Consider the following 23,685-nt stretch of genomic DNA (forward strand, 5'->3'; position numbering starts at 1 on the left):
GTGATTCAGGAAGCGATTAGAGCCATTTTCAACAGACAACTTGCAGAGAAAATGATTAATCTGCGATGAAATAATTATTTTACATACGTAGTGTCCAGCGTAGAGCGCGTGGCAGGCGGTAAAACAAAGCACGGCGTCCAGCTGGGAACACAGCAGGTGGGAACGTCACGACGACGTGTGCAAGTGCGTGCATGAAAGTCATGCAAGTGCCAGCGCAGCTAAAGCATATCGTTTGTGTGTGTGTAGGGCGTGAAAAGGATTAACAGATTTGTTTGATTAACCACTTCTAGTGATGGTGTAAAGATGAAAAGTCACACAAAGATGAAACATGATAAAGCAGCACTTCAGCAAGTGTGGTGTTTTTTGCGATCAACACTCCTACAGGTATTTTAGTATTTCAGACCAAGAAAATGCAAAAACATACTTGATTTTCACAAAAACTCAGTCATGGAGTTACATGTACTGGGGAAATTTGAGTCACATGCTGTGGTGTTCCACCTCATTTCAACCAGGGAGGCCAGGTGAGACCCAATTGTTTTTGCAGTAAGTGCCACTTGCAATTGTTCCTATTAGTCTTTAACCAAATGTTTTACAGTTGAGTCCATAAGTGTTTGGACAGTGGCAATTTGTGTAATTTCATCACTTTACACCACCACAATGGAGGTAAAGTGAAACAATCAAGATGTGGAACCATAACTGCATGCGACTCAAATTTCCCCAGTACATGTAAAGCCACTACTGGAAAATGTTTTTTGTGAAAACTCAGTATGACTTTGTATTTTCTTGGTCTGAAATATTAAAAGACCATCGGGAGTGCTGATTGAAAAAAATACACCACATTAGCTGAAGTGCCAAACACCAAAATATGGCACAAAGTGGAATTTTCGCACCTCCGGTCGACCTAACTGTCTATCTGACTGCCTTATAACAACAGTGCGGGGGGGGGTCATGGTATTGCACAGCTCCACTATGAATAGTGACTTCACATGAAAGCTCTTTAGTACTTACGGGCTCTGAAAATGGTGGGGATATGTACAAAATGACCATAAAGCCTACTGTGACCATTTATTTAGATTTTTACATATCCCCAAAATGGCGGCACGGTGGCTTGGTAGCACTGTTGCCTCACCTCACGAAGATTACTTTCTGTGCTGAGTTTGAATGCTCTCCCTGTGTTTGAGTGGGTTTTCTCCAGGTGTGCCGGCTTCCTCCCACTTCCAAAGACATGCGTGTTAAGTGGACTGGAAACTTTAATTGACCGTAGGTGTGTATGCGACTGAGTTTGTCCATCTGTATGTGACCCTGCAATGGATTGATGTCCTTTCCAGGGTGTATGCTGCCTCTCACCCTATGGTGACTGGGATACATTAATTTTTTAGTCATAATTTTCTAGATTTAATTGAGCAGTGCAGTCATACTCATGATAGCTTCATGAGAGCTGAAGTGACTGAAGTGAATAACTGCATACGTAAATCTGTGCAGATTGTGGTTCACTGTACAGTTGGCACACCTTTACCTCATGTGGTATATCAGCACTGTGTCCTGCTGTTAAGGGTTTGCCGTCAAAAGCATTCCTTCGCACTCGCTCTCTCTCCAGTCTTACTTTCCTGCCAACAACAATGCTGTGTTGGACTCTACAGACCCATCTAGTTTTAAGACCTGTGGAACATTGTGGGCATTGAAAGATCATGATCCAAACCAAAACATAAAGGCCCGTCTCAGCTGCCCCACGTTGCCAAAATATGCAATATCAGAAATTTTCAGTTATTTTTCTCAGCACTTCAAAAAACAACAGTGCATTTCTTATGACCTAGGTACAATGATCAATACTTTCTTTTGGTGGTTTTCAAGAAACCACTCCTGCTATTATTATCAACCATCAGGGTTTGTTGTGCTCTTTTTAAAGATTTTACACATCATAAAATGTCAGCAAATTATAGCATTGATATTTTATTTTCTCAAGGTCTGATTAAATTTCACTAAAGGAAAAAAATCTGGGAAACACATTATTGAGTTTGATTTGAACCAACAGCACATTGTTTGGATTTTGGCTGGCAGTAGCTTGCCAGTGTCACAAAACTATGTAGTACTGGATACCAAAACAAATGGTACAGTTATGAGTTCACACTAATGTCTGCTGATGTTATCATGTGAAAATGCAATGGTAAAATAAACCTGTAACTTTGACCTCAGCAAGAAAAACCTCTGTATCCACTGAAATAATTTGCATCTATTCGATTCTTACATTTCTGCAGCATTAAAATTAATGACTGTAGAGTGATTTTGTAGAGACAGACAAAACTATTGAATAGTCATACCACTAGATGTGTATAAACTGTAGATTACATTGAATTTCAGGAGATAGTATGACAAATGTGCATTAAAATCTAGTTTGGAATGGTTATAATACACAAACCCGGATTCAGATTTGACCAGATTAACTGAGACAATCACTTTGATTAATCTGCTGCTTGGTGATATTTTATGTGTCCACACATGAATAAAAAATAAATAAATTTTGATGTTTTATGTGAGTATGTCTGTGTGAATGGGTGAATGTGAGGCATCATTGCAAAGTGCTTTGAGCTTCTGATTCAGATGGGAAAGCACTATATAAATGCAGTCCATCCAGTCTATCCATCCATGTACAGCTGAAAAGATTAATTGATCAGTCGATGAACAGAAAAACATCTCCAATTTAAATAATTTTTCACAGAAAATGTGTGAATATTACTCATGTTTGAAATATAGTTATTTGCTTCTTTCCAGTTTCATTTCACTATCATATTAATATTTTTGGCACTTTTTAAGTGAGCCTGACATTTTCTAATAATAATTCTGTTCATAGAACAGATTACATTATTACTCTGTCATCAAAGTAATCATTTTGTTTTATCCCTAGTATTATACTTGGGACATGTACTGAACCCACCTCAGGATTTGTTTTCTCGAATGGAAGGTTAAAGGGGGAAAAAGTGTAAAAAGGACTGTTTGATGCTGTTTGACTCTGCATGAAAACTGTGTGGAAAATCTCCAAGGATTTTTGGCAACTTAATTTTCATATTATTTCACCACCATTAGAAGATCAGCCCATTAACGTTATTCGTTGTCAAAGCAAATGGGCAACCTGCTGAGCTTGGTCTGCTTGAAGTCTCTTCTTGTAATAAAAGAGTTTGTCTTTACCACTTTGGCCAGTGTGTTTGCTCATGGAGTGGGTAATGTCTAAATCTTGCTTGTGTGTAGGGCCTTACTTTACTTTATTTTTTTCATGAACAAAAATTTCCATGAACAAGGAACAAAAGAAGATAAATCTTGTAAACATTGTCCTTTATATCATAAATTCATTTAAAAAAACATCCATAAACTTCCCTTGGTGCAACTTATTTTGTTATTTGGTGCTGTAATAATAAATTCAGTTAAATTAATACCCAGTGCCTCTGTTTTGTGCTAATGCCAAGGATATAGACATCCTCTAGGTAGAGTCCTGGACAGAATTATCGGCACCCCTAAATTTCATTGATTCATTTTCTCAACCCTCTTAGTGCTGTTAAGGATCACAGGTGGGCTGGAGCCCATCCCAGTGCTCATTGGGTGAAAGGCAGGGTAAATCCTGGACAGGCCACCAGTCTATTGCAGGGTCAGCAAACCTATACACAAATTCATTGTCGCTCACACCTATGGCCAATTTTAGAGTTTCTGAATAATTTGACCTGAATATCTTTGGAAGTGGGAGGAAGCCGGAGGGGAACTCACTCCACACAGAGAGGCTGGATTTTAGCCCTGGGCCGTCTCACTGTGAGACAACGGTGCTAACCACTAACCTGCCATGCTGAATTTTTAGTACAGAATTTAAAATATATTCCAAAATAAATGCCAGTGAACCAATGTTGTTGCATCAGAATATTTAGTACACTGTGTAAAGTTATTGAACCACAACAAAATGATTTCATATATTGAAATAATAAGTCATAAGTTGTATGTCACAGTTAAAGGCCACCATTGAATTTACAACAAATCTTCACTCTGACAGCCAATTTTCATTCCACAAGTCAGCAGATGGATACCTAGACATTTTCAAGTTTCTGTATACGTGTTGGACTTAATTCACAAACAGCGTGGTAACTCTGTTTGGTGTAGGCCAGGGGTTTACAAAGTGTGGGAGAGTGAGGTCCCCCCCCAAGCGACACACATACACACAATTTCAACATCTTCATTTGTTTCTTTTTATTCTTTTACACATCTTAAATACATTTTTAAAGTATTTCTGTGTTTTTAAGGAACTGTCTATGCATTTACACATTTTACAGCCTTTGTAAACATTTTAAACATCTTATTAAATAACTTTCTATTCTTTCACACATTTTACACCCTTTTCAAAAATTTTAAACATGTTTTTAAAGCACTTTCTGTTCTTCTAATTTTATATTTTGTCATATTATAAACAGCGTTTTTTTTTTTTACATTTAAGCATCTCTGTGAGTTTTTAAATGTCTTTGGCATAACTAACACATTTTAACATAAATAATAAGGGATGGGTAGTGATAAGATTTTTTTCGATATCGATACCATTATATATTTATCGATACGTTATATTTACACTGTGTGTGTGTGTGAATTCACACCGCATGAGGAGCGCAGCTTTCAGGAAATCAGTTGACAGCATCAGTTGACATATTTGTTGTTTATTTGAGAATATTTTATTTAACTTATTACTAAGCATTACTTTGCAGTTATTTTCTTTTCAAGTTTGTATAATGTTACAATAAATTGTTGGTTTCAACAACAAGCAAATTCAGGTTTTACAATTTGTGCCCATACTGTACTGAAAACGAACCGAACCGTGACCTCAAAACCGAGGTACGTATTGAACCGTGATTTTTGTAGTTACACCCCTACTGTTCTTTTTACATGCATGACTACTCTGAACATATATATATATATATATATATATATATATATATATATATATATATATATATATATATATATATATATATATATATATATATATATATATATATATATATATATAACCTTTATGCATAGAAACTTAGATGGGTTTCCAATTAAAAATCAGTGTGTTTTGGCTTCGGTAAAGACTTGAACCTATGAGCTGAATTTACGCTGTGCTGTATTTGGCCATTCAGTCTCCATCCTTCCATACAGACGATGTGTAGATGCTGAGATGGAGGTTTCTACATCTGTGGGAGTCATGTGTGTCTGATGTGGGCTCCATTTTCCTGTCATTACACTGCAGAACCAGACATTCACATCCAGCCTACCTACACAGTCCCTCCTGGCTGCCATTTAAGGGGGAAGGAGTGTGTGAGGTCGAGTGTGTGCGTACGTGCACGTCGGCAGTCTTCAAGGTGCTTTAGATTGTTTTGCAGAGCCATGTAGTTGGAGGAAAGGTAGCACCATCAGCCCCAAATGGTCTAAACAGACTTTGGATATAAAGGCCTGCAATTTTCTGTCCTCCCACATACACAAAAAAGCCTACAGACAGACTGCCTGAGAGTTGTGACACACAGCGATGGACTGACACACATGCATCAGTGTAATTGTCTCAAATTGTTGCAGTGATTTTGCAGCACTTTTCTTAACATTCCTATAGTTTCAGCAGCTCTATGTTCGAAACAACCCATATGCACATGCGCGCACAAACACACACATAGAGTGACCCCTTGTCTGGTGAAGAGAAGAATAGATTTTTTTTTTTTTTTACTCGTTTCAGTTTCACCCCCAAGAGACCGATTTAAAAAGATTTCAGTTGTGGGCTGGAGAACACGGGAAGGAGGGGAGGAAAGGAGACTGCTGCTCTGTGTTCCCTTCATCAGTGAGGCAAGGAGGGAAAGTGTATGAGAGGTTAACTGTCGAAAGTTGAGAGGTTCAGTTCGAGGTCCTGCTGCTCTCTTCCTCTGGGGAAGAGCCTAAATTTTGTGTGTGTGAAGATCAGAAACAGGGCTATTATTCAAACGGAAGGCAAGGGAGCATTAAATCACTCAGGAAAGAAAGAAAAGATGCTGCAGTGAGCGAAGGGGACAGTGCATTGAGAGAAAAATGAGAGCGAGAGGTAGGAGTCGGATAAAGAGAGAGTGAGAGGAAAGGAGTGAGTGGTGAGGGGGAAAGAGAGAGGACGGATAGACGGCAAGAAAGGAAGCAGGAAAGATGTAAGAATTCAAGGGAATGAGATTTCAATCTGTCAGAGCGAGGGACAAGGATGGATAAAGTTTACGGGGAAACAAAATATATATAAAAAGGAATCTACTGGTACAGGGTGAAAAATGTACAGAAAGAAAGAAAAATAGGGATGTAGACTAACATAGAAAGGAAGTTTCATTGTGGGCAATAACAGAAGCAAACCAAGATGAATATACGAGGTCTGTCCGTAAAGTATAGGTCCTTTTTATTTTTTTCAAAAACTATATGGATTTCATTCATATGTTTTTACGTCAGACATGCTTGAACCCTCGTGCGCATGCGTGAGTTTTTCCACGCCTGTCGGTGACGTCATTCGCCTGTGAGTACTCCTTGTGGGAGGAGTCGTCCAGCCCCTCGTCGGAATTCCTTTGTCTGAGAAGTTGCTGAGAGACTGGCGCTTTGTTTGATCAAAATTTTTTCTAAATCTGTGAGACACATCGAAGTGGACATGGTTCGAAAAATTAAGCTGGTCTTCAGTGAAAATTTGAGGTGATTCTGTCGCTTTAAGGACTTTTCACGGTGCGAGACGTCGCGCAGCGCTCTCAGGCGGCGTCATCAGCCTGTTTCAAGCTTAAAACCTCCACATTTCAGGCTCTGTTGATCCAGGACGTCGTGAGAGAACAGAGAAGTTTCAGAAGAAGTCGGTTTCATCATTTTATCCGGATATTCCACTGTTAAAGGAGATTTTTTTAATGAAAGACGTGCGGGCGGATTGCAGCGTCGGCTCGCAGCCGCCGCGACGCTCCGCCACAGGAAAAACACCTCTGTTGGAAGCCTTGAGGACAAGTTGGAACATCTCCAGCTGATAAACAATTTCTCATATACTCACTCCCAGTGTTGCCACAGTTACTTTGAAAAAGTAATCCAATTACTGATTACTGATTACTCCTTGAAAAAGTAACTTAGTTACTTTACTGATTACTCAATTGTAAAAGTAACTAAGTTAGATTACTAGTTACTTTTTTAGTTACTTTTCCCAGCTGCCGACAACAACCCTCTGCCACCTCAACATGACAGTGATACCTGTTTTGCCAAAATTCACTTTATAGTCACCCTTTCTTGACTTCAATGAAAATAAATACTTGTTTTATAAAAAGTAAAATAAAGACCTCTTTCTTGACCTCATATTTAACTGTTGACAGCACTGTAACAGTAAAATTTGCAATTTCGAACCTGCATTTTTTATAAATGTAACTATTAAATTCTAACATTTTTCTAACATTTAAATTCTCTCTAAACATTTTACTTGTCGAAATTATTATTATTTTAAGCAATATTAGTAGTTGTAGTAAAAAACGGCTTCAAAACTGGACCTTTAATCTAGGGGTGTTGTGAGGGGGGCACATCCTTGCCCCACGCCCCCATTCCATCTGGATTCGCCCCTGCTTTGGCGTTTGAGCACAAAGAATGGATTACATTTATTTATGCAGAAAACATGACCAGATTTACAGGTAAGAAAGTTTTATTGCGTTTTCACATCATGTGGTCCTCAGAAAGAGAGTTTAGGTGCATTTGAGTGGAAAATAGTGTTAGTTGTTGACACGTCGCGGAGGATCAGCTGTTTTTAACGACCAGATACTGAGCGGCTCAGCTCAGCTCTAAATAAAGGAGGAAAAAAAGTAGAAAAATGTCTTTGTAAAGCTCAGTGCAGGTGTGCTGATCACCGCGCTTTAAGAGGTGAGGACGAGTCGAGCAGCTGCAAAAAAACGTGGATGCAAAGCTCACAGCTCGCTTAAAGTGGGACGTTCAGTCGAACCCCAACCCCCTGCCCACAGACCAAGTTTAATGCTGCTATCGACCCACAATGAAAAATAATAGTAACGCACAGTGACATGGAGAAGTAACTTTAATCTGATTACTGATTTGGAAAGATTAACGCGTTAGATTACTCGTTACTAAAAAAAGTGGTCAGATTAGAGTAACACGTTACTAAGTAACGCGTTACCGGCATCACTGCTCACTCCACTGAAAGCCATCAAAAGCCAACTGGATTTTAACAAATGGTTATCAACACGGAGGTGTTTTTCCTGTGCCGCCGCACCGCGTCGGCTGCGTCCCGACGCGCGGACCCGTCCGCACGTCTTTCATTAAAAAAATATCCTTTAACAGTGGAATATCCGGATAAAATGCTGAAACCGAATTCTTCTGAAACTTCTCTGTTCTCTCACGACGTCCTGGATTAATAGAGCCTGAAATGTGGAGGTTTTAAGCTTGAAACAGGCTGATGACGCTGCCTGAGAGCGCTGAGCGATGTCTCGCACCGTGAAAAGTCCTTAAAGCGACAGAATCACCTCAAAATCTCTCATCAGCTGTTAAAATTTTCACTGAAAACCAGCTTAATTTTTCGAACCATGTCCACTTCGATGTGTCTCACAGGTTTAGAAAAAATTTTGATCAAACAAAGCGCCAGTCTCTCAGCAACTTCTCAGACAAAGGAATTCCGACGAGGGGCTGGACGACTCCTCCCACAAGGAGTGCTCACAGGCGAATGACGTCACCGACAGGCATGGAAAAACTCACGCATGCGCACGAGGGTGCAAGCATGTCTGACGTAAAAACATATGAATGAAATCCATATAGTTTTTGAAAAAAATAAAAAGGACCTATACTTTACGGACAGCCCTCGTATATGTTTAAATTAGCAGTGTGAGATTATGTAGACATTTGTGATATACAGAAAGCCCCAATCTTTGGTCATCAAACCTGGAAATGGAAAATGCTACCAGATTCTGCTAGTTGTGGCTGTTAGCTGTTGTAGAGGATTGTGCCTATCCTTTGTGAGAATTTATCTATAGTAATATGGGTTGTGCAGTTAATTGTCATCGTGGATCATCTAAGAAGTCTGTGCTCCAGTATTTCTGTTGATTGCAATTTTCATGTTATTTAATTTTGTATGTTAGTGGTGTTGGCATTTTAGCAGCTATTGGTAGTTTGATGAAGATGGGTCCAGTTAGTTCATGGATAGTGATGAAGTTAAGTCAGTCATAGTTTTTTAATGCCCAAATCACCCGCTGTGACAACAACCACCCATTCCCCCAACTATGCTTTAATAAAGCACCCCAACTAAGGTTGGCCTGTTAGCTTTAGCTTGGTTGGTAACTCTGAGACGGGGGTGTTTCAGGCTTCATTCCTCCCACTCAGGTCACGCACGGACTTGCCCACGCGCCACCTCTTTACTCATTTATGGGTTGGCTGGGACATAGGCAAAGTAAGCACTGCCACAGTATTTATAACCACGGTATGACTGTCTGTGGATTAAACGGTAAATAGAAGAAGAAATGTGAATCCATTCGTGCATGAATTTTCTAAACCCACTTAGTCTAATAAATGGTAGAAATGTGAATATTTTGTTAACTACGCAATAAGCCATATTTTGGAATATGGCCACATAGAGCCCATTGACCAAAGCCATCAGCACACCAAATTTGGTGGAGAAAGGATCCATACTGTAGACTTCTAGAAGCATCTCAGGCATACAGAGTCATGCATAATAGTCTTTATATCGAGAGATTGTGTAAAAAAGCATATGAAAGACAGAGAATGGAGGGAAGCAAGCAGGAGAAAAGAGCAAGCTGTCAGGCTCCTGATGAGAAAGCCATCCAGCAGTATGAACACATTTCCCCATCCAAGAATGAGGAGAGGTGAGCCGAGGCTCTTGTGAATACCTCTGCGTGACTAATGTCTTTTTCACACATTTCACCTCCATCCATCCATCATTGTGTCCAGCGCCTGCTCTCTTGTTAAAACAACTAGCATCGTAACAGAAGAAACTTAGACAGCTACTGGAACTGCTGTGTTTTTAATCTTTGCCAACTTCTTCATCTTTATTTATACTATTCACCTTATTAATCTGTCCAATCTACAACTGGATGGCAATCCAAGGTCGTTTAGTTTTATTTCGGGGAAAAAGTCTGTACTTTGAGTTTCTCTTTTTGTCAGCACCCACATTTTCTGTGTTTTTTACAAGAGCTATTGCTGCATTTCAGTAACATATATACCTAGCGGTGGCCTTTGACTCTCACATGGCATGCTGGGAAATAGTGTTTCCCAGTGTGTCATTGTATGTTGTAATTTTTCCCTAGGTAACCCAAACCTTTGCTCCTACACCCAGAGAAGGATCATTTTGATCATATTGGCAGTATCTTTTATTTGAATATTATAAAAAATATTATTTGTCTGTTTTTTGTTTTTAATGTGTAAAAAAATAAAATAAAAGGGTCAACAAGATTATCTGGAGAGAAAATAATAACGGCAAATCAGGGAAAATAGACCATATAGATATAGACCATAACTGCCACGACATAACCATATATATATATATATATTTTCAAGGATTGAAAAAGGAGTTTATTGTCATATGCACATAGGAACATGTTCCCTGCACAATGAAATGTGTTTACTGCATTTTTACCCATCCTAATTGCCAGTTAGGAGCAGGTGTGTGTGTGTGTGTGTATACAAGGTCTGTCCATAAAGTAACGGTCCTTTTTATTTTTTTCAAAAACTATATGGATTTCATTCATATGTTTTTACGTCAGACATGTTTGAACCCTTGTGCGCATGCGTGAGTTTTTCCACGCCTGTCGGTGACGTCATTCGCCTGTGAGCACGCCTTGTGGAAGGAGTGGTCCCGCCCCCTCGTCGGATTTTCATTGTCTGGAAATGGCGGAATGAAAAGGACTTTTTTCCATCAGAATTTTTTCAGAAGCTGTTAGAGACTGGCACCTGGAAACCATTCGAAAAATTTATCTGGCTTTCGATGAAAATTTTACAGGCTTCACAGAGAATAAGGACTTTAACTACAGCTTTAAGGACCCCTTTAAGGACGGTCGGTGCGCCGCGCTCCGAGCTACGACGTCGCGGCACAAACCACTGGATCATTTCTAAATGGATGGCTCTGTGGATACGAGACCGTCGTGTGCTCTTTCTCTGGTTATCACAAGAGCTGGACATCAGCCATTTTCTGGCAGATTTCACTTTTAACAAGAGATTTTGTCATGGAAAGCCGCACGGAGGCTTTTGACATGATCTCCTCTCTTTTAGGCCCACTTTGCTCCTTCTCTGCCTGGATTAACCATTATTACTTTAGTCATAACCTCTTACAGTATTCTTCCCATGAGGCCATATCCAAACTAAACTTTCCAACCTGGATTAACCATTATTTCCCTGGTTGTAACCACTTATTCTTCCCCTGTGAATCTGTGACTCAGTCCCAGTTAATCTTTTCCGCACCACACAAAAACATCAAAGCTTAACTCTATAATCCAAAGCGGTGCATAAGCACTAAAATAATGTCAGTCTACAACAGTCTGCTGAGTCTTTGTCAAGAGCACCTTAAAGGTGTCCTTAGATCGAATCTGGAACGAGGTGGTGCTGATGGATGATAAGCAATTATCACGCAAAAGGGATAATAAATGACACACACCTCAGATGTTTATATTTGAGGAAGTGTTTACATATTTGTCAAGTCTTTATCAGTTGTATGTATTTAGCTGGATAAGCCTTAATCAGTCTTACCATTGTTATCGGGAACCACCCCTTGTCCTTCACTTAAACTACAGGGCAGGACCTTAAGGAGCTCCATATAATTGCCTTTTCTAGACACGTTTGTACGGTACCAGACAGACTTACAAGTGTTTTTAATACTATTTTTAGTGTATTGTTTTACGTCAAAAGGACTTCTGAGAGGTTAGAGACATAAAGTATATCTGCAGTGAACCCAGCTATCTCCTGCAGTCCTACTTCTTTCTCCATGTGTCTTTTCCTTGTGCTCCTCTCTGAGTTGAACATATTTCATTTGCTTACTCCTTAAATTCCATCACTCCTGATTCTCTTAATTCACTCCCTTTTTTCTATCTACATTCCTTCCAACTCCTCCTCATCCCACTTATGTCCCCTCCCCTCTCCTTTTGCCCCCACTTGTCTCCACCACTCTAATTTCCTCCCACCTTTCACAGTCAATCAGGCTGCTTTTCCACCCACTCTGTTTTGCTAGTGTGTAGTTTCATAGTAGACTGGCTACCGAGCACTCAAGGTCATGCCTGATTTTCTGTCTTAACCCGAACATCTCATTTTACAATGAAGTCACCGGCTGGGCTTTGCGTTTGTTCTTTGTGTATTCTATTTGTTGTCACAAAAATATCAGCAGAAATGTGTGTTGATTTCAGTGAAACTGCCACGATCAATGAATTGACCCAGGAAGTAAAAATATTAAGTGGAGTAATCTTCAACCACCTGTTTCATTGGATTAAAAATTTGTGAACTTCGACACGACACCCAGTGCCCACATGGGCTAGCAATCTAGCACATCTAGACTATTTTCTGTAATGGTTTCCAAGACAGCTTGCTTGCATATTTAGCATAGTCGTGTTTCAAATGAGCCAAACAAGCTTCAGCTTCTGTTTTCATCAGGAAGCAGTCGCCCATAAGCCAACTCTTTGACATTAGATATTTGTATGTGGAAAAATCAGGGGCCCGTGACAAGGTTCGAGTCTCTTTATCCCAATGAATATTTCAAGTAAAATTTCCATTGGCAATCCCTACTATTATACATTTCAGCCAGTATAAAGGTTCATGGTTTTATGCAATACTTGGCTATTTCTCCAGTCTTATCCAATAAACCTGGAGATGGAAGTGTATCCTGTAAAACTGAAATTAATACTGACATACTCGTATTTCTCGCATAATGCCTAGAACTCCCAACACGTCTATCAGCTAGGATACAATATACTTAATAAAATTTGATGTTTTACACTGTACAGTACTCTCATTATACTGCATTTATGTAGGGAAATGACTAGAACTTTTAGCCACGGTGTGAGGTCAAAATGTTTGTAATCAAAGAAAGGTGGTTGTTTTTTAATAAAATGCACTTATATAAGTGCAGTTTTATGAGATATCTCCAATGTAATGTCATTGTAGACATAAAAAACTTAGCTACATTCTTAGCCTTAAAAACGGTATCTCAAGTTCAGCCCCAGTGTTTGATGTATCAAAGAATGAAGGGTAAATCTTCATCAGGAAGGTAGTATTATTTGGAGTACGAATGACACATAGCATATTTTTTTGTAATCTTATAACTCATAATCTTAGTTTTTGTACCCAGTTTGAAATAGAGTTACATCTGCATATTACTCTCATTTAGTTGTCTGTTAATAATTTTATTTTATAGATTAAATGCTTGTTAGTCAAAATAGTATATAATGGCAATCACAGTTTCTCTTAACCAGCTAACATTTTTCACTTTCTTATTTTGAGTAACTAGTCAACAGAAAAACTACAAATCTGAGAAGGTTAAAACAGGGAATATTAAGTAAACTTGTGTCATACATACAAAAAATAATGATTTTTAAAAATGTTTGCCTCCCGGTTTTTGGTTTTCTGACAAACAGGATTTTAAGCATGTTAGCTTCCTTGTATTGGCTTTAACACTCCCAGTTCGATGTTTATTTTTCTTCTGACTGAACATATTAATCTACAGCACTTATCTGAAGTGATAAATGCTTGTCTTCATGTCTGGATGATCATCAAACTTTCAAACTGTGAGTTATTTGTCACTGGTTCTGCAAGAATGTCAATTTTTGCTCAAATATTTGGTCTTATTTTTGTTGGAAGGATAAAGCAACCATATTCTGTTTTCATAAAATAAATTTAAGGAGTCTCAAGAAAGACTCAAGAGTCCGAAAGAGGTTTATCGTTTAATTGAAAATATCAATGGGTTCATAATCTTTACAATTTATTAATATTTAAAATATTTTTTCCATTTTTTTCCAACTGTTAAAGGTCCACCCAGAGTGTCAAAGCGAGTATCCCATCGGCAGTGCGTCCGCCTTGGTCGAACCATGAAACTGACCTGTCCTGTGGAGAGTGACCCCCCTCCACTCATCATGTGGGCCAAAGATGGGCGCAATATCCATAGTGGCTGGACACGGTTCAGAGTTTTGCAGTACGTGCTGCGTATTAAAGAAGTGGAGCCCGATGATGCGGGGACATACATCTGTAAAGCCACAAACGGGTTTGGCAGCGTGAACATCAACTATACTCTCATTGTTATAGGTAAGTGCTGTAAAAACAACAAAACCTTTTTCTGATGTAACACACTGATATTCCATATTGAGTAAATATTGAAAAGACTGCACTCACACAATTTCATCAACCCACATACAACAAATTTACTTACAAAATGTTTTGACTTAAGGATTGGTTTGTCAAATGTAATAATTTCAACATTTTAGAGGCATTGCAGAATGATGATAACAAAGCAATAGATCTTGGTTACAAGGACTGTACTGGTACTTCTCAGTGTACTTGCATTACTTTATGTGTTCAACAGTGCTGTGCACAAATGGGCTGACAAAAGTGAGCTATAAATCAGAGGGTGTGGTAAATAATTCTAATCCTCTCAGCCAGTTGCGTTACTTGTCTCATACGTTTTATATAGCCACTTCAATCATAGTGGAGCTTGGCTTCATATTTCAGCCAAGAAGAACATAACATTGTTTTCTGGGTGTTATATTGTTGTCTGTACTGGGCAGAGTGACTGATATGATACATATGCGCCAAAGGCAGATGCTGATTTTTGTAAATTGCATGTCTGCTGAAACGTGTAGCTACTGAAACCTGGATCACCATCATGTTTTCCTGAAACTCTGCCCCTATTGTTATATGATTTGCTTCCATGATTGTACATGACCATAAAAACAGTGGACTTTTCATTCATTTACAGTTATTTTAAGCTATTTTCCAGGTAGTTTATGTGAATTCATTCATGCGGTTTTGTAATCGCTTCTGACCTGATCTGGCTGCATCACATAATATTAGATTTTTAACAAAAGAGCAAATTAAAAAAAAAATAATAAATTGAATATCACTGTTGACAGCAGCGTGATGGCTTTGTGGTTAACGCTGTTGACTCGTAGCGAGAAGGTCCTGTGTTCATTTCCAACCTGGTCCATTCTGTTTGGAGTTTGCATGTTCTTCCTGTGTTTGTGTGGGTTCCCTCCAGGTCCTCTGACTGGTCTCACTTCCAAAGACATGCAGGTTTGGTGAACTGGTGACTCTAAATTGACAGTAGCTGGGTGTGAATGTGTTTGTCTGTTTATATGTGTCAACCTTGTGATAGACTGGCGGCCAGCCCAGGGTGTGCCCCGCCTCTTGCCCAGTGACTGCTCGGAGAGGTGCCCCCCCCCAGTCCATGACTCAGAGGCTAGCTAAATATGAAATACATCTGACCTGTACTTTTTGTGCAGAAGTACATGTGACTGTTGCATAACCATGATGGGTAATTCTATGGTACAGTGAGCTTAAGGGACAGTGTGAAGATCGAGGTTGGAAGTGTTCTGTCTACCCAGTAGAAGTTGGCTGCCGAGGCTTTGTGGGGCGCTCTACCATCAGGTTTTTGACTGACATTGGGGTGCCCCCAAGGCTGAGGAGGGCCACTGTGACCAAACTCCAGGAGGCAGCTGAGTCTGCGTCTGCATGGATCTGGAATAAGGGCCGGGAGCCCCAGTACCTAGTTCTTGAGCTGAGTTGTTGCTGTCACCCACCAGGTGGCACCCTTTGGGTGCTGCTGGGGCCGCCCATACATGTCGTCTCCTACTGGAATAGGCCCCGAAAGGAGGTATGGGTTCCAGCTGAGGATGGTGGGTAATGAGCAGGGAATTTAATTCCATGTATGAGCTGTACTGGTAACAGAATTACAATGACAGCAAAATCTGGCCATATTTTGCTCACCATTTTAAAAAAATAGGTCTGCTTGTAATTCTGTTACCTTAGAATTTCCCTAGTGTCTTTTGCACTTTTAATGGAAGGGGTAGTGGTCTGGACAGACTGGCATCCTGTCCAGGGTGTATCCCGCCTCGCGCTCTATGACTCCAGCCCCCCGTGACCCTTAATTGGACTAAGCGGTTGAAGGTGTGTGTGTGTGTGTGTGTGTGTGTGTGTGTGTGTGTGTGTGTGTGTGTGTGTGTGTGTGTGTGTGTGTGTGTGTGTGTGTGTGTGTGAGCAATGGTCTGTGGTGGCCGTAGCGTATTGCTGCAATGCCTCTTTCCTTCTTTTTGAAAATGCTTCAAATGCATGATTTTATTTTCATTGTAATGAAGCAACTGCAGAATAAAATTGCACATCATTAATTTACTGATCAGAACATTTACTCATTCATTTTCTATATCTGGTTACTCCAGTCAAGGGTCATGTGGGGAGGATATTCCAGCAGTCATAGGGCATGAGGTGGGGTACACCCTGGACATGACACTAGTCTTATCACAGCTGATCAGAACAGCTACCTTACAGTCTTGTATTAAGTACATTAACATTTTTTGATTTCTGTTCTTAAAATAGTAAAATTGTTCCTTGGGTGACAGTGAACAAGAAACAGACAGAATTAAGTTTCCTCAAAATGAAATCAAGAGCTTTTTCGCATTTGCATGTCTCTTCCCTTCTTTGTATATTGAGAAATTACTTTAACAGGGTCATTGTTTGCACGGACTAGACAATAGTACCCTTGATCCTCGTTCCCTTGACCTTCACCTGAAAAATAGATTTTTTGGCTGATGTCACCTGGGCAATTTACGAATCCAACATTAGTGCACCATGGTTAGTCCAAATGAAATTTTGTCCTTCGACCTTGATGTTCACCTGAATTACTAAACTTTGACCTTGCCTGAACAATTCCAGTGTCCACAAACATATGTATGCTAGATTTGGTTGGGACTCCTTGCAAATCGGGCCCTGTACATATCAACAGTGATCTCACCATACACCTGCTGATGTTACTGAACTGAATGAACTTACTGTACTTTGCTGCAAGATTTGTATGTCAAGCTACAAAGAAAAATGCATTAGTTAAGGGAGTCGCAAGATGTGTATGTTTGAGAGATCAGAGTTTGTTCAGATTTCTGTACGTTTATCTTATCATCAATTCTTTATTTCTTTCTTTAGTATTTTTTTCTTTCTTTCTTTCTCAGCTACTGGACTTTGTCCTTAGATACCGGTTGGGTCTTTATCCTGACATCACAATGTAAAGGACATTCCTGCATTTTCACACTTTCTCGTTCCGTCTCTGTTGCAGCGTGTGCATGCATTTGGCTCGGTCTACTCTCAGTATGTCTTTGCTTGTAGATCTTTATTTGTTTTTCTCTGTTGTGCAAACTCTGTGTGTGTGCACCACAAGTTTAGTTTGTGACCCAACGGCCTCGCCGCTCAAACACAGGTGTGTGTGCTTCTGTCTATGCTGGGGCTCAAAGTGTGACTCTTGTACGTGCAATAAAAATACCTAGAGGTTGGACAGTTTGTTGGTGCGACTGTATTGATACAAGCCGGTGTGTGTGTGTGTGTGTGTGTGTGTGTGTGTGTGTGTGTGTGTGTGTGTGTGTGTGTGTGTGTGTGTGTGTGTGTGTGTGTGTGTGTTTTGATTGTGTCCTCACTCTCTTGTGTTTGTGTGTGTCTGCATTCCATGTATTTGTGAACATGCCACTGTGTGTATGTATGTGTGTGTGTCAGGTTTCAGTCAGTAGAGTGGATGCCAACAGGGAGATTAAAGCTGCACAGCATTCCAGAGAATCCAACTAAGTCATTTCTCTCTGCCCAGCATCGGTACTTCAAAGACCAGTTAAGTTGCTGTGATAAAACTACAGCTGATGTTTATGGGATGTTACAGTATTTTGGATTCAAGACTAAGCTGTTAGCTGTGGGTCAGATATGAAATTATTATATTTTTATAATTTGAAATAGTTTTTCAGATGAGTAAATCAACAGATCTTTAACAATTTTTTAGTCTCTTGTCTCAGAAAACTTTAAAAAAATTAAGCTTTCAATTTTTTAAGATTTTTTTTATTCACTTAGTAGTTTAGCAATTATTTAATCAAAATGTATCAACATGTCAGTCAGTTGTAGTAATTAATTTACTGCTTTACACATGCTTGCAAGTTTGGAACAGCATGATAAGATTTTAGTAACACTGTCACGAATAGCTCTAAATACTGTGCAAGAGAACATGGTGGATTTCAGCTGACAGAAGTAACTCTTGTAATACATGTAGTTCTTACAAGACACAAAATATGTTCAGTGAGAGCAACGTGGACAACAAAATCTTCCTTCGTTTGGTTATGAATGGTTAACTGATGAGTTTTTCAGTGTTGTTGTTAGTTTTGTTTGTTTTTATAGACCAGGGCAGGTGATGGCCGGTATACAATGCCAATTTCTTTTCCCATGTAATGCAATGCAACGATGAGACCCAGAATAGTTGTAGTTAAATGATAATTTGTTGAACATTTCTACTGTCGGACTGACTGCATTGTTCTGTTCAAGTCACACCTGTCAGATTGTCAGTTTGTTTTTAACTGTGCATTGTGTGTTTGAGTGCAGACATGTGCCATGGTTACTGTTACAGAATTCATTTAATTGGCCCTTTTGATAAAACAGTTTGTCTTTTAAAAATTTAGTTTTGGACTCCAGCACTATTTACCGTTATCCATCTTGGATCCACAACTGAATAAGTCTTGTCTTGAACTTCAAAGGCAAGTGGGCATGTAGAGGGCAGGGGCATTGGGCGGGGGGCACAGAACAGCTGCCCCTTTGGTCATTCATGCAGACAGCTGCTGAGCCTTCTCTTGCTCTCTCTCTCTCTCTCTCTCTCACACACACACACACACACACACACACACACACGGTTCTGAAACAAGGGATTGGCCAAACCCACATGAGAAAATCATTCAGGGGTTTCTCACTGGCCACTGTTAGTTTAATAGAAAATCAAAGTTAGTTGATTGTGTCACTGTCTGTCTTTGGTAGCTTGTTTTTGGATTATTAGGAGAATTACTGAAAATCTAATGAACTGATTTATACAGCACTTGTAAAAAAGGTGGCTGAGGTATGACCTGTAACATGTAGTACTGATTGAAATCAGTATTTCAGTTTGGTTGAGGTTTTGGTGTTTGATTAGACCAAAATTTATTAGGGATGCTAAATAAAAATAGGGATCTTAAACCATTGTAGAAGGATTTATCTTTCTACAGACAACCAAATGTCACATAAAGCAACACACTGTTTACTTCGGCCAACTGACAAAGAGGAAAGAGAGGTTTTGCGATCACCTGTAATTTACATATGTTAGCAATTAAGGTATTTCAAAATTGGGTTTTGATGATGTGAGGATCAGGGAAGAAGTTGACATTGGTAATCAAACATCATACTCCTTGACCTTTGCCAAAATGAGCTCATTAAGGGCAATTCCAGGTTGACTTTCATCAGCATATGAATACATTGCATTGTGAGGGAGTGTCAGCTTTGACATTTTGAACCATGTACCACATTTCTCTGTGCATGTACCAGTACATAGGTGCTTGCATATCGAGGACCCCAGTGGTTGGAGAACACCATCAAGACAACCATGTTTGATGGTTATTTTAGAGATGTAGTTATTTTAGAGATGGACCCGTTGTTTGGTTGGTTGTTATCCAGAAACCAAAGCAGTTCCATGAGGTCGAGGACACTGCAAAGTGCAGCACAGTGCATGCACCCAAACTTGACTTAACCCTTTGGGGTCTGAGGGCATTTTTTTTGGACAGTTCACACACCTGGCATAAATGTTTTATTATTGCTGTTAATAGCTCTCCCTGCATCCCACAATCAAGTTTTATGTCTCTTTTTTCATGACAACCTGTGCTTTCATAATATATATGCTTTTGTTGTGTTTTATAAGTGTAATAAAGGTTTACAATCAAAAATAAGGAAGGAAGGGGGGAGGTGGTGGTCAGTGGTTAAGGTGTTGGGCTTGAGTCCAGAAGATCATGGGTTCAAATCCCTGCCTGACTGGAAAATCACTAAGGACCCTTGGGCAAGGCCTTTAATCCCCCATTGCTCCCAGTGTGTAGCGAGCACCTTGTATGGCAGCACCCTGACATCGGGGTGAATGTGGGGCATAATTGTAAAGCGCTTTGAGCGTCTGATGCAGATGGAAAAGCGTTATATAAATGCAGTCCATTTAAAAAGTAAAGTGGAAAATAATTTTCCACACACAGCAAACTATAATAAACACCTGTTTTGACACTTTATAAAGATAATTTGAGTTCGTGTGAAAGACTGTACAAGAAAAAGGTTCAAACAATAAACACAAATGCACATTTTGAACAATATATACAAAATGGTCTATGCGTTTTTTTGTCTTCATGGTAAAAGCAACAGAGTTATCCAGTAACATTCACATGCAAACTAGTGGAGTAATCCTGATAGTTACACACTCTTTGTTTGAGCACGTGAGATTGTCATTAGAGGCTCTCCGTCTGCTTTCAGTGATTGCTGTGCGTAATGGCGCAGGGCGCATTTGGAGCCCAATAGTATGTACTCATTGGAGCACCCAGGGGGCTAGTCAAATGGGCCAACTAGTAACATATCATTCCTGGAAACGATCTTTGGCTTTTCATGTGAGTTGAATCTGCCCTACGATTGGATTTTGGAAAACCATATGACTGTGAACCAATTCCGATTGGACACTCACATTGCGCATGTCATCACACAGCTTCTATGAGGAATACAAAGATGGCCAATGGCTGGCTTGAAAGTCCATGGAGTTAACTTTTCAGCAAAAAAAAGTAAGTTTCTATCTCATATCATTAAAAAGTTATTTATAATTTAGTAAAGCTTGGTCAGCCCCAGAGGGTTAACTTCAGTGTTTTAAATTTGGTAGAATTTGGCCAAAGGATGTTGGAGTAGGCCAACAGGTAGACATGAACTTGAACCTTTGTCAATTTGGCCTTACCTGGAACATTCTGGAACCTACCTCCATATGTGTACCAAGTTAGATGCAAATTGGAGTATAAAATCAAACTTTTGACTTTTTGAGCCCAATAATTTCCCAATGATTAACCTTTGGCACATATGACCTTGCCTGGACAATTCAGGAATGCACCTACATAAGTGCCCATTTTAGTGGAAATTTGAGTTTTAAAAAAATAATAATTTTGGCCATTGACCCCAGTGACCTTGATGTCTAGATGTCCAGACCCTGATGACCTTAACAACCTCCTTAAGTGCAATCTGACCTTTGTTCACCTGCCACATTTGGCGCAAATTGGCCAAAGAGTCTGGAACAAAGAAATGTTGCTCAAATTTTAGTACAGTTGTTTCCACAAGACAAATTCTTTAAATAAGGTGGAAGAAACTGCATCACCACTTCACACGCTAATGACTATGGAAAGCAAGTCCCACAGGCTTTCCAAGCCCAAGTGTTTTCTGATTTCACAAATTGTACACACTCTGCACTCCATCAAGTTAGCACTGAGACATGACCCCTGTGTGTAACTCAATCCAGGACACATGCCACAGAATCTTCTTGGGGAAGCAGTTGGAGTGGAAAAGAGTGTTATCGTAGCTGGAACAGTCTCCATCAGCATTGATGTCTAAAACGTGGAGAGAATAATGGAATACATGAGTACAGTTGTCTCAGTTTTAAAATGACTGGAATTTGCTTTGTGTCCTAAAACTACACAGAAGTGAAGACAGGGACTTTTGTGCACTGTGGTCTTGTTTTGCATTGCTTTTGTTCTTCTTTGTTCATATTAGCTAGCATCTTCTGCGCAACAGCACCTCCATCACTTCTTGCCCACTCTCAGCTTTCATGTCCCCTTCTCTCCTCTGTGGTCTTGCACCAATTATTCTCCATTTCACAGTAATGAGCCCACACCTGCTTCTTATTGTCTTTCCTTCTCATTTTCCAACCAAAGTATCTTTAACACTTTTTTTTCCTATTAGCACTCTGTCTCCCCTCATTCCTACCGGATCATTTTTCACCCCTGACCCTGTTTTAATTTGTACCAATATTTTCACAGTTTTTGTTTTCTGGAGTAACAGCTTTTGATTACGATAAAATGCCCACTGTACCGTCGCCCAGCCATTCAAGTGATGGAGAGACATTCTGTCTCTCATTGGCCAGGGAAATTAAAGGATTTCTTGAAATGTTTTTCTTTTATTGTGCATAGGTTGGCAAACGTTGCCTGACCAGGAATCTCCTTGCTTATTTATCTGTAGACTTGTGCATATGTATGTGCGTCGGTGTTCATTGCTTGGACAAATTTATGGTACCACCAGTAATGAGAAAACAGAGAATACTTTTTTCTTTGCAAACTTCAGTGTATCTTTTTAAAATTTGAGGAGAGCCCTCCGTTCTTCCCCCTCTTTCTTTCTTCCTTTCTTTCTTATTGTTTCCATCCTCCCAGGTTGGGTGGATGATAAAGAATTTACAGCTATGCAGTGACAGTGGGAGCGTGTCTGGAGAATTGGGAAGCCTTGCGTATGAAAGTAGGAGGAAGCAGTTTAAAATCGTGCATGTGTGCAGCATGCACGTGCGTTTTTCTGCCTGGATGCACTTATGCTTGCATATCTGTCATTGCACGTGTGCATGCAGGTCCACTCGTAAGTGACAGTTGTGATGATTTGTAGTGATTTAAATGCTCAACCATAGCGGCTGACATCTGGACATAATTGGGGGAAAGAGAAGCAGAAAAAGATGTCAAGCCTAGACATAGTCTGAATGAATGTGTTTTCACAAGATTTATGCTCACCTGTTGGCAGATACATAGTGGATGTTGAAATAAGAAAAAGCGAAGCTTGAAGTGAAATATGGAAGAAAAAAAGCCTGAAAATATACCCAAACAGAAAAAAAATGAAATGATTCTGCCATGTTCTCTCTAACTCTGTGGTTTTAAGCCAGGATATTCCAGTAACGCTGTTAAACTCTGTAAAATCCATATTAATCTAATGAGGACTGACACCCTGACACCACGCTGCCAGTTTATGTCATTACAGTTCAGCGTGATCTTGCAGCTAAATGATTTCCAATCGCTGTTTCAGTCTACTTCTGTTTTCACAGTAAGCACCCATATCTTTGAAGTCAAATCTGTAAACACAATGTGGTCCATTCACATGAAGTTTGTTCTTTGAGCTTCTTTTTCACTGCGTTACATGTGAGGCTCTGCAGCTGTCTTTCGTTCAGGATCCACGACATCAGATCATGTTGCAGAACGACATCATCTCCACATCTTTCCTCATCCTGATTTCACCTCTGGTTTTTCTGCTATCAAATTTCACAGTTTTTAATTTGAAATATGCTGAGCCTCATCTGCAGAATATGTGAAGGTGTCAAAGATTTGCAGCCTAATTGCTATGAGCCACTCACACACATGAAGGTTTATTTATCTAAAGACTTGAGGTCCAGTGCTGCAGTCATAATTGCATTTTGGCCAAGAAATATTAGGTGGGAATCAAATTAATTTCAGTGCAAATCTCTACCTCCAATGGTGAATTAGGTGAACTTTGACATGAATTGGCTCTCGGAAGTGGATATTTCACAATGCAAAACATAATTCAATTGAATGAGTCTGAAAAATAATGTTCTTTAACCATCAGCTAATCATAAGTCACATAATCCTCTGCATGAAATGTGGTTCGAATGGGGCCAAGGGATATGCTGCAGGAACCATATTGTCAACA

General features: G+C 39.7%; 1 protein-coding gene across 1 annotated transcript in view; it reads left to right on the forward strand.

The window, feature by feature from the left end:
• fgfrl1a (fibroblast growth factor receptor like 1a) overlaps window positions 1-23,685 on the forward strand; it is a 183,399-nt gene that overhangs the window by 44,864 nt on the left and 114,850 nt on the right. Inside the window, exon 3 of the mRNA XM_034181988.1 lies at window positions 13,984-14,256. Within this exon, the coding sequence (XP_034037879.1) occupies window positions 13,984-14,256 (273 nt within the window). The remainder of the gene's footprint in view (window positions 1-13,983; window positions 14,257-23,685) is intronic.

This window comes from Thalassophryne amazonica, chromosome 11 (genome assembly GCF_902500255.1).
Source record: "Thalassophryne amazonica chromosome 11, fThaAma1.1, whole genome shotgun sequence".
NCBI lineage: Eukaryota > Metazoa > Chordata > Actinopteri > Batrachoidiformes > Batrachoididae > Thalassophryne > Thalassophryne amazonica.